This window comes from Galleria mellonella, unplaced genomic scaffold (assembly GCF_026898425.1).
Source record: "Galleria mellonella isolate WM207_F2 unplaced genomic scaffold, CSIRO_AGI_GalMel_v1 utg96, whole genome shotgun sequence".
Lineage (NCBI taxonomy): Eukaryota > Metazoa > Arthropoda > Insecta > Lepidoptera > Pyralidae > Galleria > Galleria mellonella.
The window spans coordinates 5,531,738-5,547,808 of NW_026442179.1; the positions used below are offsets into that span (position 1 = coordinate 5,531,738).

The 16,071-nt window shown below is 34.5% G+C and overlaps 1 protein-coding gene across 7 annotated transcripts in view; it reads left to right on the forward strand.

The window, feature by feature from the left end:
• Positions 1-16,071, forward strand: part of LOC113517711 (probable phospholipid-transporting ATPase IA) — a 125,935-nt gene that overhangs the window by 4,249 nt on the left and 105,615 nt on the right. For all 7 annotated transcript variants that reach the window (XM_052902750.1, XM_052902754.1, XM_052902756.1 and 4 more), the window contains exon 2: positions 256-363. In XM_052902750.1, the coding sequence (XP_052758710.1) occupies positions 256-363 (108 nt within the window). The remainder of the gene's footprint in view (positions 1-255; positions 364-16,071) is intronic.

The following is a 16,071-nucleotide window of genomic DNA, read 5'->3' on the forward strand; positions in this document are numbered from 1 at the left end:
ACTGACCTACTTTCATCGTCACCTATCATCCCTCACTGGTGCTCCGTCAGCGTATACCTATAGTGCAGGCGGGGTTACCATTTCATTATCACCCATTAAAAAAAACACATGTTCCTGTTTTTACATCTAAAGAGTGTGACTGATTTATGTGTGATATAGGAAATAACTTCACAGTTTAAATTTAGTTTTGTAATTTATTTCATTTGTGAGGAAAATTGAAATTTAAAGAAATCTGTTTCACCTTCCCACACACAGACAACCAACCAAAGAAGTGGCTGCTGCTGGAGGTCGTACGATCTTCTTTGAAATGTATTTGCCTGCTGGCGCGGCTGGTGTTGAGGTACGGGCAACGTCTAGCGTCACGTGAGTAGTTTATTATTATTTAATTAACCTATTATATTTAAACCATGTTTAGATATTAGAGATATCATGGGCGTATTTCAATTCAAATGGTAGGATATGGCAGTGAATTTATAAGGTACAGAGGAATAGCACTTGAGTTCTTAGGAATGGCAACGCATGGGGGGGGTATTATGGGCGAAACAGTATACTCTATTATGTCCACGGTACTGCTCATGTCTATAGGCGACGGTTACCATTTTCCATCAGGTGGGCCGTCAGCATGTTTGCGGTTCTAAGTTGTATAAACTACGCTACTGCTAAACTAAACTACTAGCGCGGGTGGGGTTACCATTCCATTATCACCCATTAAAAAACAAAACTGTTTCACGGTATAAACCCATAATAAACATAATTAGTTTACTATTGTAATCTTTTGGAGGAAACAATAAAGACTATCTATCTATCTGCTTATTTTGAAGCAATACAATCAATATGATTTATTTTTGTAGCTTTTGTATTAAATTAATGACCTGCGGCACGTTTTATGTATTATATTATTTCCCTTGAGGTATGATGTTCACTTCCATTAATATTTATATTACATTCATGATTAAATACCTCAATACAATTTTTCTGTTGACACAAACGAATAATATTGTTCTTATACCTCAATAATAAAAATTCATCGGGGGGGAAAGGGATTGTTAGTAATGGAGACTGAGAATCCCATTGGTAGCAATATATCCAACCAGGTCGACCTCCTCGCGGTTCCCCCTGGAAACTATCATGGTTAATTCCTGATGAATTCATCATGATGGGCTAACTGGCCTGTTTTCATTCTCAACTATCACCCTTCACTGGTGCTCCGCCAGCGTATCCCGTTAGCGCAGGCGAGGTTACCATATCATTTTCATCCATCAAAAAAAATTCATTTATTATTTTGTCAAAATATTTCAGCAGTTCTTGTTTAAATTGTATGAAATTCTGGTAATCTGTTTGTTAACAGCGGTCATAATTTCTGTGCGTACATAATTAATAGAAAGTTTTTTTAGTAAATTAATGAAAATTACGTAATTTCACTACATAAATACATCATCTGTATTAAACTGTGTACCGAACGTCATCATATCAGTTACTTAGTTGTCATTTTAGACAAGTAACAAACATATATAAATAAATACGCATTCATTACTACATACTAAAATCACAGATAATATAATATCAAATATAACGAGATAGCTAGATTAAACAATTGTTGCCTAAATCAAATCTGATTCGGTATCAAACTTGGGATTTCATTTACGCAGAATAATCTATTGTGCTATGAAACAATTCCAAAAATTTCTTAAAAAAGTTTCAGATTTCTAATCATAGTTTTTCATAGATAATATTCCAATTTTTGTTGCCGTTATCCTGTTAAAAGTATTGCCCTATTGAAATATACCTACATTTTTTTTAAAATTGATTCTAAAAAGTATCAAAAGAACACCTAGCCGTTTGCATTGGTCAGCAATATTATTTTTTATGTCGAAATAAATGTATCTATCGTGTATCATTTTAGCATAAACACGATTCAGTTATATTGCTTTGTTCGTGCCTATTTATTTCTATTATTAATGTAAAAAAAAAATTAAGTATAAAATAGGTAAATTATCTATCTATTAGAGGGATCTTCAAAAAAGGTATATATTAAGCTACAGTAACTGTTTACGTTCTTCTCGTGGTATAAAAAATATCTAAATATATTATATAAATAGATATTAACTCTATCTTCTATTTTGTGCTTTCTAAGTGTTCAGTCTTAACTCACCCAACATCTGTATGAATCGCATACCTCTATTGGAAGGAAATTGATCGGGTCTTATAGTCCCATTGCCAGCAATAACAGGTCGACCTCCACATGGTTTCAACTAGACACCATTGTGGTTAAATGCAGGCGCGGTTACCATTCAATTTTCACCATATAAAAAAAGCTGCCTCTATATCTTGGCAAACTATAGCCAGAGATTAATTATTAGTTTATAACTATAGGTAGTTGATGGGTGCGTTCTATGCTGGACCTATTAATCAGGCATAGCCGGCCGGTGGCACCGTTGACTGATTGTTTTACTGACTGCCTTGAAACACTTCGCTGTGCTTCATTTCGACGAAGCTTTTGTTTTGTATCGTGACCACTGATATTAGTGAATAGTACATTTATATATACTCGTATATAATGAAACTCTCTTAGCGTTCTTTTAAAGGAGTGTTTAGAACTATATATATATATATATATATATATATATATATATATATAATACATCTCCAAAAACCAAACTGCGGTTGCCAACCCGCCTGCCAAGCGTGACAACTACTGGCAAAACTCTTCTTATGGGGGAGGCTACGTTCAGCAGTGGACAGTTAAGGGTTTTTTAATGGGTGATGGTTGACACAACATAGTAGATATGACGAATAAAATATTGTACCAATAAGTTCCACAAGAATAACTAAACGATGTCGAGCAGGTAAAGCCGTGGGATACAACTAATTCAAAGTAGTAAACTGCACAAAATAAACATTGGCGAGCCTAACAGTTTACGTTTACGGCGACGACCGTTCGGAACGAGCGGCCGGCGGGCGGGCGGGCGACGCAGTGTAACTTTAATTAATCTACATCTATTGTTAGCCTTCATTACTACGACCCGCCCGGGTGTTAGTATCACGGTTACAATGTGTAAAACTGCAAACTGGATACATTCTTCGTTAACATTTGTTAGGCAGTTTTACATATATTAATTTTATGAAACGACAGCTTTTAAGCACCTACTGGGCCTGTTGATAGTGGGCAGTTAGATATTTAATTTTGCAGGATTAAAAAAAATACAATTGGTATTTTTTTTTAATGGGTGAAAATGGAATGGTAACCCCGCCCGCGCTATCGGTATACACCGATGAGGCACCAGTGGAAGATGATAGGTGAGAATGAATGCATGTTAGTTAGCCTACCATGATGAATTCGACAAGAATTAACCATTATGATTTCCAGGTGGAACCGCGTGGAGGTCGACCTGATAGGATATATTGCTAGCAATGGGATTATTCATTTCCATTACTAACAACCCCTCCCCCCTTTAGCCTCTACTGGATACTTTTATTAAGACTTTACATATTTATTTTTCTTAAACACCTCCCATATTATTATAACAGTATGATGCATATACTATGGTGTGGTGGTCATACAGTCCATCGCACTCACATACCATATAACATGTGTAACTCACAATGTGACCGACTATGAGGGCTAGCAATGAGCACTCTGCCGGAAGCTTTTAACAGGACGCGTATATATGCATCGCGGCAGTTTCCAATTCCCGTAGCAAGATGCACATTTTGACAGAAAATTATAAAATAGAAAAGTTTTATTTTTATTTATTTATTTATTTATTTAAGGCAAACAAACAGCTAAAATAATACATAATTATATACTTAAATAGTAATTTGGTAGCCACTAGAATTTGCACAAAATAAAATACAAGTAAACGAAACACAAAATAAGACAATACTAAATTAAACAAAATTAAACAAATATAAACAAACAAATACTATTGAAAACTACAGCAACATTGTCAATAATAATGCTCAGAAGTTAATAAAACATTTTTTCAGAAAAGCACATTATATGAAAATAGTACCTGTATAATCATTAAAAAATTTAATTTAATTCAATGAAAAGAACGCTTGACTGCGGTTTGGGTAATTACAAATTCAAATTTCAGTATGTAAAGCTCTATCATAATTAATGTAGATATTTTTTTAGGGATATTTATTTATTTTTTTGCTTTAAGCAACGTGTAGATAATGAATAAGAATAGAAACATTTATTGCCAGTAAACTTACAATATAAAATATAAATAACATATACAAAAAGTGTTCCACACCCGGCAAAAGGAACCGGCTCAGCGGATGCTGTGAGTGTCCCAGCGCAATGTGAACAGCTGCACAGCGCTGGTTTTCAGCCAGTCCCTCTCTTAACAAAACATCTTAATGTTGTCGACTACTAAGCAACGTCTGAGACCTACTGGTCGACTGTGAGAAAGAATGTTCCACTGCTAGCAGTATACCCTATTAGGTCGACATACACGATGGTCCAACTAACCTGCTTTCACCTCACCTATCATCTCTCCCTGGTGCCCACCAGCGTACACCGATAGCGCAGGTAAGGTTACTTTTCCATTATAGTCCATTAATGAGCTCTCTTTTAATTCTCACCTATCGTCCCTCACTGGTGAACCGCCATACTCATAGCGCAACCGGGGTTCCCATTTCATTATCACCCATTTAAAAATATATAATATTCTAATGGCAATATGTCCAATAGAAGAGCAAATAGAAAATCGATTGTTTCATTTAATATTTTGATTTGTTCCTAATTTCATTTAGGTAGAGAGTAAAGCTGTGTTTGCATGGTTGTGTTTCGATTTGAAGGATGGGATATGGCGTGAATTTACTGGGTACAGAGGAATAACACCTGAGTCCTCAGGAATGGCAACGCATGGGGGGTATCATGGACGAAACAGTATACTCTGTCATGGTACTGCTCATGTCTATAGGCGACGGTTACCACTTTCCATCAGGTGGGCCGTCAGCTTGATTGCCATTCTAAGTTGTATAAAAAAAAGTTTTTCTATGATAATTTTGCCAAAATTTGATTACCTTTCCATTATGTTTTATTGAAAAAAAAATTGTAATTAATAGTAAATTTACATTACCTAATTTGACCAATATTTTCAACTAAGATAATTTTTTTTTATTTTATGAGGCATGAAATTGTCACAAATTTCATCTCCGGTTCAATTTTGTATATTTTTAAGTCAAAAACAAATTATACAAGTTTGACTTATTGCCATTTGAAAATTAAGAAGTAAAACAGCAGGAAATATGTCGCCAAACAAATACTTCGAGAGAAGCGAGGCAACTTTTCCATACAATTTTGTGTGATAAATAGTTATTAGTGATGAAATGAAATGAAATGAAATATTTATTTGCTTTAAACAGACATTTGACATTATAAGGGCCATGTGACAAAACATTTTGGCATGTGTTTAATTGCCTTAAAATTGTAAGCATGTAAATCTAATTTATTGCTTAAATAAGGATACAAATTTAACTTAGACTTTATTATGATTATAGAATAATAAAAATAGAAAAAGAAACGAAAAAAAGTGATTGTTTTATAACTTCTATATTTATTTTGTTTTATAATTTTTGCATCTTTTTAATGCGTAAAAAATAATTTTATTTATTAAATAATTAAACATAGATACGTCAAAATACATTATGTGCGTAAGTATATAGAACACTAATAAAAAAAAACGAGTCGGCTAACTTGACAGTTAGCTGACAAAAAGTTGACGCGTTTTTGAGACTCGATACTCTATCTACGTATATAATCTAAGGTTTCTACGTAGAAAATCAATAATGATAATAACAAGATACAACGACGTGACATGGGTTTGCATAATTTAAACTAGTTTCGAATTTCCCAGTGCATTCAGGTTAAATACGAGTGATGTTCCATATTGTATCTAGGTATTCTATCTATATATACATATGGACAGAATAACAGATCGAATCAATCGTAAACTTTTATAATCATATAATGCAGAATTAATACTAATATATCTGAAATATGTTTCATGAACGAATTTAAGAGAAATGGAGTGTATAATACAGTCTGTATTCTTACTACGTTACAAGTACGAAAAATTGAATCAAAAATGCTACATTTTCCAAAACTATACTGTTTATTTACTCGTAATGTAACTTCCGAATTAATTATACCTAACTTCACACTGATAGCCTTATGGTACCCGGCTCAGAATGGGCCATCCATTTCCCTGTGTGTCCTAAAAAGTAACTAAGAGAAAACTTAATGATCGAGAGTTTAGCAGTAGCGTTCCTCTTAAAACGTCACCAAATTCTAACTGCGTTTTCCAACCCGCTTGCCGGTTGGGAAAGGGATTGTTAGTAATGGGATCTAACAGTTCCATTGCTAGCAATGTACCCTATCAGGTCGACCTCCACGCGGTTCTCCCCGGAAACCATCGTGGTTAGTTTTCACGGAATTCTTCACGGTGGGCTAACTGACCTGCTTTCACCCTCACCTATCACCTGTCACTGGTGTCCCGCCACCGTATACCGATAGCACATGCAGGGTTACAATTCTATTTTCACCCATTAAAAAAAAAACGCCTGCCAAGCCTGACAACTACCGCCAAACCCCCTATAGGGAAGGCTTATGTTCAGCACTGGACACTTAATGATGACACATTAATAGTAATTATAACTGTACACTATCTGTTCTAAATATGCAAAATGGCGACCATACACTGTAAATTAATCAACGGTAAGCCCTACCCTCAGCTAGCAGACTATACAATACTCGTCTTAACTACATTGTTTTAGGCTTACAGGGGTGTAAAGCTTATCCTTTTAATACGACCTGTGCCTCTTTATTTGACAATACTCAATATAAAGAATACTGAGTGTTTATGTCATTATTTATTCATATTATTTAATTTTATTAGGTGTATTCTTTGTACGATTTGAAATGCAAACAAACTGAACTATTGAAAAGAACATTTATATATTTTTTATTTATTTATTCATTAGTACAAATATGTATACATGGCGGACTTAATGCTAAAAGCACTCTCTCCCAGTCAACCATAGGGAAGTGTCAGAATACTCGAATGCGGTACTACTAATTATTGATATACATACATACTAAAATTACATATATAAACGAATAAATATATATAAATAACAAATATACTTACACATATATGACATATACTATATTATACACGAAATATAAAACAAATTTCTAAGCACTGATTTTTTTTTGTATTTATATCTGGAAATTTCACTGCCATATAAAATAAAATATTTAATTATAATATTTTTATAAAGAAAATTACGTAGTACATGAAAATATTTGCAAGTGACCTATACGAAACGCAACAAAAATGCCGGTCCCACGTTGGGCGCCAACCGTCCTTGGTATTCACTGACATTTAAGAAAAATAGGAAATGTGCCGCTTTATTTTGTCAGGGCGTGGATAAATTATATATTTCTATGGCACTTAATTTTTATGAAACACTTTAATTTTTTATTACGCGTCTACAGTGACAAAGAAGTGAACAGTCTGTTTCCCTTTATTTAATTGTACCTATAATTTTTTGTTATATATATATATATATATATATATATATATATATATATATATATATATATATATATATTATTTATTGCACTTAAACAATATATTCGCCAATTAGTTTAACAACTTGTTAGAAAGGGAGGACTTATCTCTAAAAGAGATCTCTTCCAGCCAACCCAGTGTAGTTAGAGAGGAAATGATTTAATTTGGGTAATCCAGTACAGAAAAGGTCCCAGTGAAAATAATGTAAATACATCAAACACTATTGTGAATAAATATGTAAATAAATAAATAAATAAATACGTAAATAGATTTATTTTTATTTCATGTTTAAAACTTAGGATACCTTTTAAAATGAGTACAGTACAGTTGTGTAGTATTTTTGAGAAATGAGAACTGCACGAATAGTATTAGACGAGGTTAAAGTTAAATCAGATATTTCATCCCATTTGAGGAAGGAATTGTTTGTAAGAGATACTAGCATTTATTATATTGCCAGTAACATATCTTATTAGGTTAACCTTCACGCGGTTCCCCTGCTAACCGTCGTGGTTAATATTTGATGAATTCGCCACGATGGCTCAACTGACCTATTTTCGATCTTCGATCTCGCCTGATATCATTCACTAGTATTCCCTTATAAAAATAACAATAACAGAGTTATCATTCCATTAAAAGAAACGGTCATGGCAAGACCATGAAATTGTATTACTTAATCAATGCTGTCAATATATAAACTGTAACAACATGGATTTTAATTATTTTATATATTAATTAATCTAATTTTATTATACATGGTTTCTTTCATACATGTGCTTATATTACTTACATACATCCACTCTAACTTGCCTACCTCGCTTTGAAATTATAATTCTCGTTTGTATAAAGAAAATCCGTTATTGGCTGTATTTATAACTTACTGACTTAGCATGTAAGTGTTTTTTTAAGAGCTGTAGATTTTTGTATAAAATTAATAAATTAATAAGACGATTGTAATACCTTACATTTTACTTTCAACGTTAAATCATCACACGCTTGTTTGCCATCCCTTGTTATAAAAAAAAATCGTTAAATAATGTTTCCTAGAAAACGGTGCGTGTGACACGAGTAATCATATAATCCAAGCCGTTTAAATAAATTAGACTGTAATAGTAGAGGACGAGCGGACCGCGCCCAGCCATAGGTCCGCAGCAGCGAGCTCGCCTCGCCGCGTCACGGCACTATCACCGATCATGGTAATGAAATAAACACACCTATGTTGGCATAGACTTTAGCGTACCAACTCACGGAATGTGCACATCATTACATTTTAATAGGACATGGTGAATTGACTTGTAAATCTCGACAATTGTCTGTTGGTAATCGTAACATTTAAAATAATTTTAAACTTTTACGTGTACTTTATTTTACATAATTTGCTCATTTGTTTATTTTGCGCTTACAACAAATAAACGTCTCCCGCCAAATGATATCAATATGAATGTTTTTAAATGTGTTAATTGGACAATCATTCATAAATGGTTAGACGCATTTGTATGAAACTTACTCTGATGGACTAGGTATATCCTGAATTCCTAATTTAACAGAAAATTTGGTATATTTCATGTTAAAAAAGTCCACACTCTCCTTATGAACATTACAACAATAGTAGCAAGTCATCATCTTGTATATTTTATTAATTAATTAATATATTTTATATATTTATTTAGCTGTATATTCCTGTATATTTATGTACGTATATTATAATTATTATTTTAAGTTATTTATTATGTATTATTAATTGTTATTTTCTTTACTTATCCTAATAATGAAGTACAGTGTTCGTGATTCATTGTACATCCCAAAGGTTGTCTGGTAGAGAATGCTACCAACATTAAGTCCGCCTTTTGTACTATATTTTCTTTTGGTCAATAAAGTTATTTAAATTAAATAAAATAATAATAATAAGTACTACATAATCACACCAATTCTTTGGTCACAAACTAAAATATGATGTGTTACGTTGTGGAACCAGGCAACGAACGTCTGGGCGCACAACCCGAAACACCCAAAAACAAACCAATTCAGAACAATTCGTATTCTGAACTAACCTGACCGGGAATTAAACCTGAGACCTCTCTAATTTACATAAAACAACGTACTTATCACTGTATCGCGTAAGATTATAAAGGTCATCTTTGGTATTGCATATACATATATATCACCGGAGAGTATCCGCATAATCTAGGTAATAATATATTTTTTTAATCTATGCACCGCAATTTACTCTCTCTGTTTAACGTAACGGTTGACTGGTAGAGAAAACCATCAGGTATTAAATCCGCCCTGTAGACATATTCTAATGTGTATAAAAAAATAAAATAAATAAATTTTGTCAGGTATGAATGATTTCCTGTTCAGTGTCTTGCATCATATCGTTCTACTTCGCTAATTGACACCATTTCGGCACATATAGGAAAAAAATGGTGAAAATGTCCGGAAGGAAAGGAGCGGAAGTGGCGGCGGCTGCCCGCACCCACTTCCGGCCGCCCCCAGCCGCGCCGTCACTCATGATATGAACCCGACCAGTAGTTACACGATAGCTTCTTCGTCTTCATTTCACTCTATTGGTTTATGTCAGCAGTCAGTCGCTAAACTAGGGCAGTGAACTAAATTTTTATACGGCAGCAGTATTCTTTAAAAACAACTTCACAATTCGACAGCATATTTTTTTCCAAGACTTTTATTTTGTATGCAGCTTAGAATAGCAAACAAGCTGACGGCGCACGTGATGGAAAGTGGTAACCGTCGCCTGTAGACATGAGCAGTACATAAAACAAAAACAAACAAAAAAACATGGACATAAAAAAGTATATACATATTTTTTAATTTTTTTATACAACTAAGAATGGCAAACAAGCTGACGGCCCATCTGATGGAAAGTGGTAACCTTCGCCTAAAGACATGAGCAGTACCATGGACATAACAGAGTTTACTATATCGCCCATGATATCCCTAATGCGTTGCCATTCCTGAGGACTCGGGTGTTATTCCTAAAATTCCAGTAAATTCACGCCATATCTCACCCTTCAAACCGAAACACAGCTATGCAAACACAACTCCTTTACGGTTGAAGCACGAATGGGACAGAGGTACTCTAGCAATCGATTTTTGTACAAAGTGATAATATGATAAAAGTAGGTATATTCGTGAATTCCGAACAGATTTTTTACTAGAGGGGGACTTTGTACTGCATAGGGTTCTTCAAAAAAGGGGTAAAGTGGTTTCTTCATGATCGGCAGTGCGCGCGTAATATTTCAGGGGTCTATAGGGTACGGTAACCGTTTGTTGGTTTATATATTTTGCTTTGTGTTTTTTTTTTTGTTTTTTTTTGTTTTGTTGCTGCTGTTTCGGCTTGAAGGGTGAGATATGGCGTGAATTTACTGGATACAGAGGAATAACACCTGAGTCCTCAGGAATGGCAACGCATGGGGGATATCATGGGCGAAACAGTATACTCTGTTATTTCCATTGTACTGCTCATGTCTACAGGCGACGGTTACCACTTTCCATCAGGTCAGCTTGTTTGCCATTCTAAGTTGTATAAAAAAAAAGTCGTATGAAAGGAACGTCAATTACAACTTCGTATTTATTTATGGAATATCGATTTAGGAAGTGAAGTATTAATACAACAATGCGTTTGATGCTATTGATTATTTTAAAATCAAGGACAAGTCCACGATAGACGGCATTGCTGTATGTCTACAAAATTATGTACGTTATGTTTTTACCAATTTTTTTTATATTGGTGATATAAACATACGCGGTAAAGGAGCGAAGGAATTTCTAATGATGGGGACTAATGACCCCATTACTAGCAATAACAATATACGCTGTTGGGTAGACTACGCGAACTATATATTCTATGGGCAGGAAAGCCACAGCACCAGCTCCTTCCGTGAGACCACATTCAAAGTCGGGCAGCTCGAATTACTGATGATCAGCGCCTTACTGTCCGACTCGACCCACTGAAACTGCGCAGTGATGTTGCATCTCTGTGCATCTTCTACCGAATTTATCATGGGGAGTGCTCTGAGGAATTGTTCGGATTGATACCTGCTGCTGATTTTCACCACCGTACAACCCGCCATAAACTAAAGTTTCATCCCAACCATCTGGACGAGTGGCGGTCCTCCACCGTGCGTTTTTTAAGGCACTTTCTTCCACGCACAACCACTCTTTGAAATTAACTTCCAGCAACAGTATTTACAAACCGATAGAACGTCATAACCTTCAAGAAAAGAGCATATTCCTTTTTAAAAGGCCGGCAGAACACCCGCAACACTGTTAGTGTTGTGGGTGATCATGGGCAGCGATAGTCACTTACCATCATGTGAGCCGACCTCCACGCGTTTCCCATGGACCATCATGGTTTATTCTTGTGAAAAACTGACCTGCTTTCATACTTACCTATCATTTCTTACTGGTGCCCCGCCAGTGTATATTGTGTTACCATTCCATTATCACCCATAAACGAAATATTACGAACAACAACTTGTCTACTTAGGTAAATACTTAATTGTTCCCGTAAATGTTGTTTTATGTATCGAAAGGTTATGCTTTAGGTATATAACATTGATTACAATGTCATTTCTAATCTATTGGGAATTTAAAGATAAGGATCAATTGATTTTTAGGCAATTTTCAAAAATGGAACATTTCTGATACATTTATATTTTTAAGTATATGTTACACGATCTCGTAACATACCACAGATAATATATCCGATATTGAACTAATTTTTGTTTACCTGTATGTAAGTATGGATATATCTATACATATAAAAATTAATGCCACTTTTCGTTGTAATTTTATAACTCAAGAACGGACTCACCTATCCAAACCAAATGATTAGGGTTTGTTCGGACTATTTAGTAGATGGTTTATGTGAAGTTTGCACAAAATCGGTCGAGCGGTTCTTCATTTATCACATTTTTTGTAACAAATAAATTCAATAAATGGCGGATCAATTTGTTAATGGGGATTTTTGTGTCAAATTCAAACTTTTTTTTAAGATAAGGATTGTGCTGTCAAATTAAAACTTTTTTCAGAGTTGACAGTTTTTTTTTTGTTTGAATAAATGAATTTGATGGTAAAATTATTATTTTTTTATTATTTCACTTTATACGAAGCGAAGCATGTACCGGGCCGCTAGTATATTATATATAAGAGTGGCAATAACTGGCAACCCCCCCCCCCCCCCCCTAGGGGAGGCTTAACGTAGTGAACAGTTAAAGGCTGATATATATTTTTTTATACAACTTAGAATGGCAAACAAGCTGACAAGCTGAAAGTGGTAACCGTCGCCTATAGACATGGGCAGTACCGTGGACATAACAGAGTATAATGTTTCGCCCATTATACCCCCCATGCGTTGCCATTCCTGAGGACTGAGGTGTTATTCCTCTGTACCCAGTAAATTCACGCCACATCCCACCCTTCAAACCGAAACACAGCCATGCAAACACAACTGCTTTACGGTTGTAACACGAATGGGACAGAGGTACCCAAGCAATCGACTTTTGTACAAAGTCTCCCTCTGGTATAACGCTAGGCTGATATAACGATGATGACTGTTTTCAAACTTTGAATATATTTTATTATAAACCGTACTTAAGTTAGTATATACTTGTATAACTTAATTTCCTATCAGTGGGGGATAATAAATCTGGCGATCGATATCTGATCACTTCCTGATTTTTTTTAAATAAATAATTATTGTTACACTGCATTGTCGGATGTCCACAATACAGGTTCGCCTAGTGTGGGGCCCATTGTATTTTGTATTTGTAACTTTTTGTTTTTTGTCAAATAATAAATAAATAAAAATAAATAAAATTCATTAATCCCAGTACATAATACGTTTGGCATTACCCGCTATAGGACACAGTGAATAAATAGAGGAAACTTCCTCATAATCCATAATAATAAAGTACATAATTTTAATAACTCATGACCATGAGTAATATTCCTAGTACAGTACATGAATTCGGATGGAAACACCGCGTTTATAATGTGGCTATTTTGGATAAAACATTTCTTCAGATGCGGTACGTACCTAGTTGTTAGTACTTTAAAAGATCTACACCAGTGGCCGACAAAATCATACGTATGTTGAAGCCCTTTAATAATTTCCCCACCTTGTAAATTCTCTAGTTTCTACTTTCAATTGTAAAATGTAAAAGTTGCCATTCCCGAGGACTAAAGTGTTATTCCTCAGTTGTTAAGGTGTTATTATTTTCCAGACAAAGGTAGATATGTTCTCTTAGACATGTATTTGCGAAGCTTCGTTCACATTCTAGCGTGTACCAGATAGTTTTGAGATGAGTACGGAATTCAATAAGCCTACCGTACCCATGTCTTTTTCACCAGCCCAAATGCTATATGTGGCAAAATACAAGTAGATATGTATGTCATATATCTCGGATATATATACGCTCGGATGATATCTTGCTTGGTCTATCAGCTAGCTGTTTTATTCCGTATCTTTGTATATAATATATATAAATAATATATAAATATTTTCAAACAATAACTGTCTATAAATGTTACGAACAAAAAACCTTACAATCTATGTCAGTAGGCCCATAGTGGCTATATTGTAGTGCGATTATTCAGCCAACCAACAGTTCAGGGGGAAGGGATTGTTAGTAATAGGGAGATTAGTCCCCATTGCTATCAATATACCCTATCAGGTCGCGGTTCCCCCTGGAAACTATCGTGACTAATTTATCGTTGAATTCGTCACGATGGGCTAACTGTCTTGCCTTTTCATCCTCACCTATCACCTCTCACTGGTGCACCGCCAGCGAATACCAATATCTATTCCATTTAAACCCATTAAAAAAAAGACTAATAGTTGAACGTCCCGCACGCAAAAATGATATGCGTCGCGTCGATTACTTTAGTGCAATATTATAAGTTTTTCCTTATATGCACTATGCTCTAATAATTCAGAAACTATTTTTAAACAGATATTAGATTCCTTAAAACATTCATGAACGGGTTGTCTTGACACCATGTTATAAATACATATAATGTGAACATCTGCTGCTTTGCCACTTAAGTTATTAAAATAGTTAAAAAAAAAACAAATTTGGCCGCTGCTACGTATATTTTAAATCATAGATATCTAGATAAGTACTAAATATATAATGTTAACTAACTTACTATGTTTGTCGTTTCCGACAATTTTTTTTTGATGAATGAAAATGGTATGGTAACCCCGCCCGCGTTAACGGGATACGCTGGCGGAGCACCAGTGAAGGGTGATAGATGAGAATGAAAACAGGCCAGTTAGCCCATCATGATGAATTCATCAGGAATTAACCATGATAGTTTCCAGGGAGAACCGCGAAGAGGTCGACCTGGTTGGGTATATTGCTAGCAATGGGATTCTCAGTCTCCATTACTAACAATCCCTTTCCCCCCGTTTCCGACAATTGTTTCGACTTCATCCAAAAGTCTTTTTCAGGGGGCCTATGGTGCTTTGCGTTTTAACATAAGTTTAAAAATGATAATCTGTGTTTAAAACTTTAACATAGCTGTGAATACGTATTGCTAGTCGCGGTACAGATAATATAATACTGTAGTTGCAGTTAGTCATGTCACATATAATATTTATTTATTTATATGTGACACCAACAGCATATTGTATTGTAACATACATACATACATATATAACAAGCATTAAATACAATACAATATTAATGCACATGCCTATTAAAGGTGTTCACAGCATTTACTTTAACAGTATGAAATGAAATAAACAAATTTAAGCAATTAGGTAATTTTAATTTGTTAAAATTGTTTATTTCATTTAATACTAAGTACACAAATGTTTATTATAATTAATTAATTATTGAGGAACAATTCTTAGCGTACAGTCTAATCAAAATAATGTAAAAAAAAATAATTTAAAAAGGCCGACAGCACACCTGCAACGCCCTTGGTGTTGTGGGCGATCAAGGGCGGCGGTAGTCACTTACCATCTGAAACGGAGATAATACTTTTAATATGCAATGAGAGGATTTTAGAATGGAAAACTACAGAAAAGATGAGAAGACAGACATTAGCAAAATATACTTTAAACAATATGTAAAAACAATATGTCAAAAAAATATATAAATTTCGAATGACAATAAGAATATAAAAATGTAGCAAAGAGTTCGCTACACCATCCACATGGTGAGCCATATGCTCGTTTGCCCCCTGTGTTGTAAAAAAAATGTACAAAATCCACGAATGTACCAATACGCTGCTGACTCCGCACCAAAGTACACGCGGTCTCCCAGAAAAGGGAACTTTATTTTATGATTAAAAGTAGCTGTCACATAGTCTAGTTTAGTTAACTCTGTTATTTTTCAAATTTCACAGGTAACGATTTTCATTTCTAATAACTCCTATTGTTTGTTGTTAAGTGTAGCCTTTATTACATAATTGAATGCTATTACAAAAAAAAAAATTATCAATTTTTCGTAAGTAAATA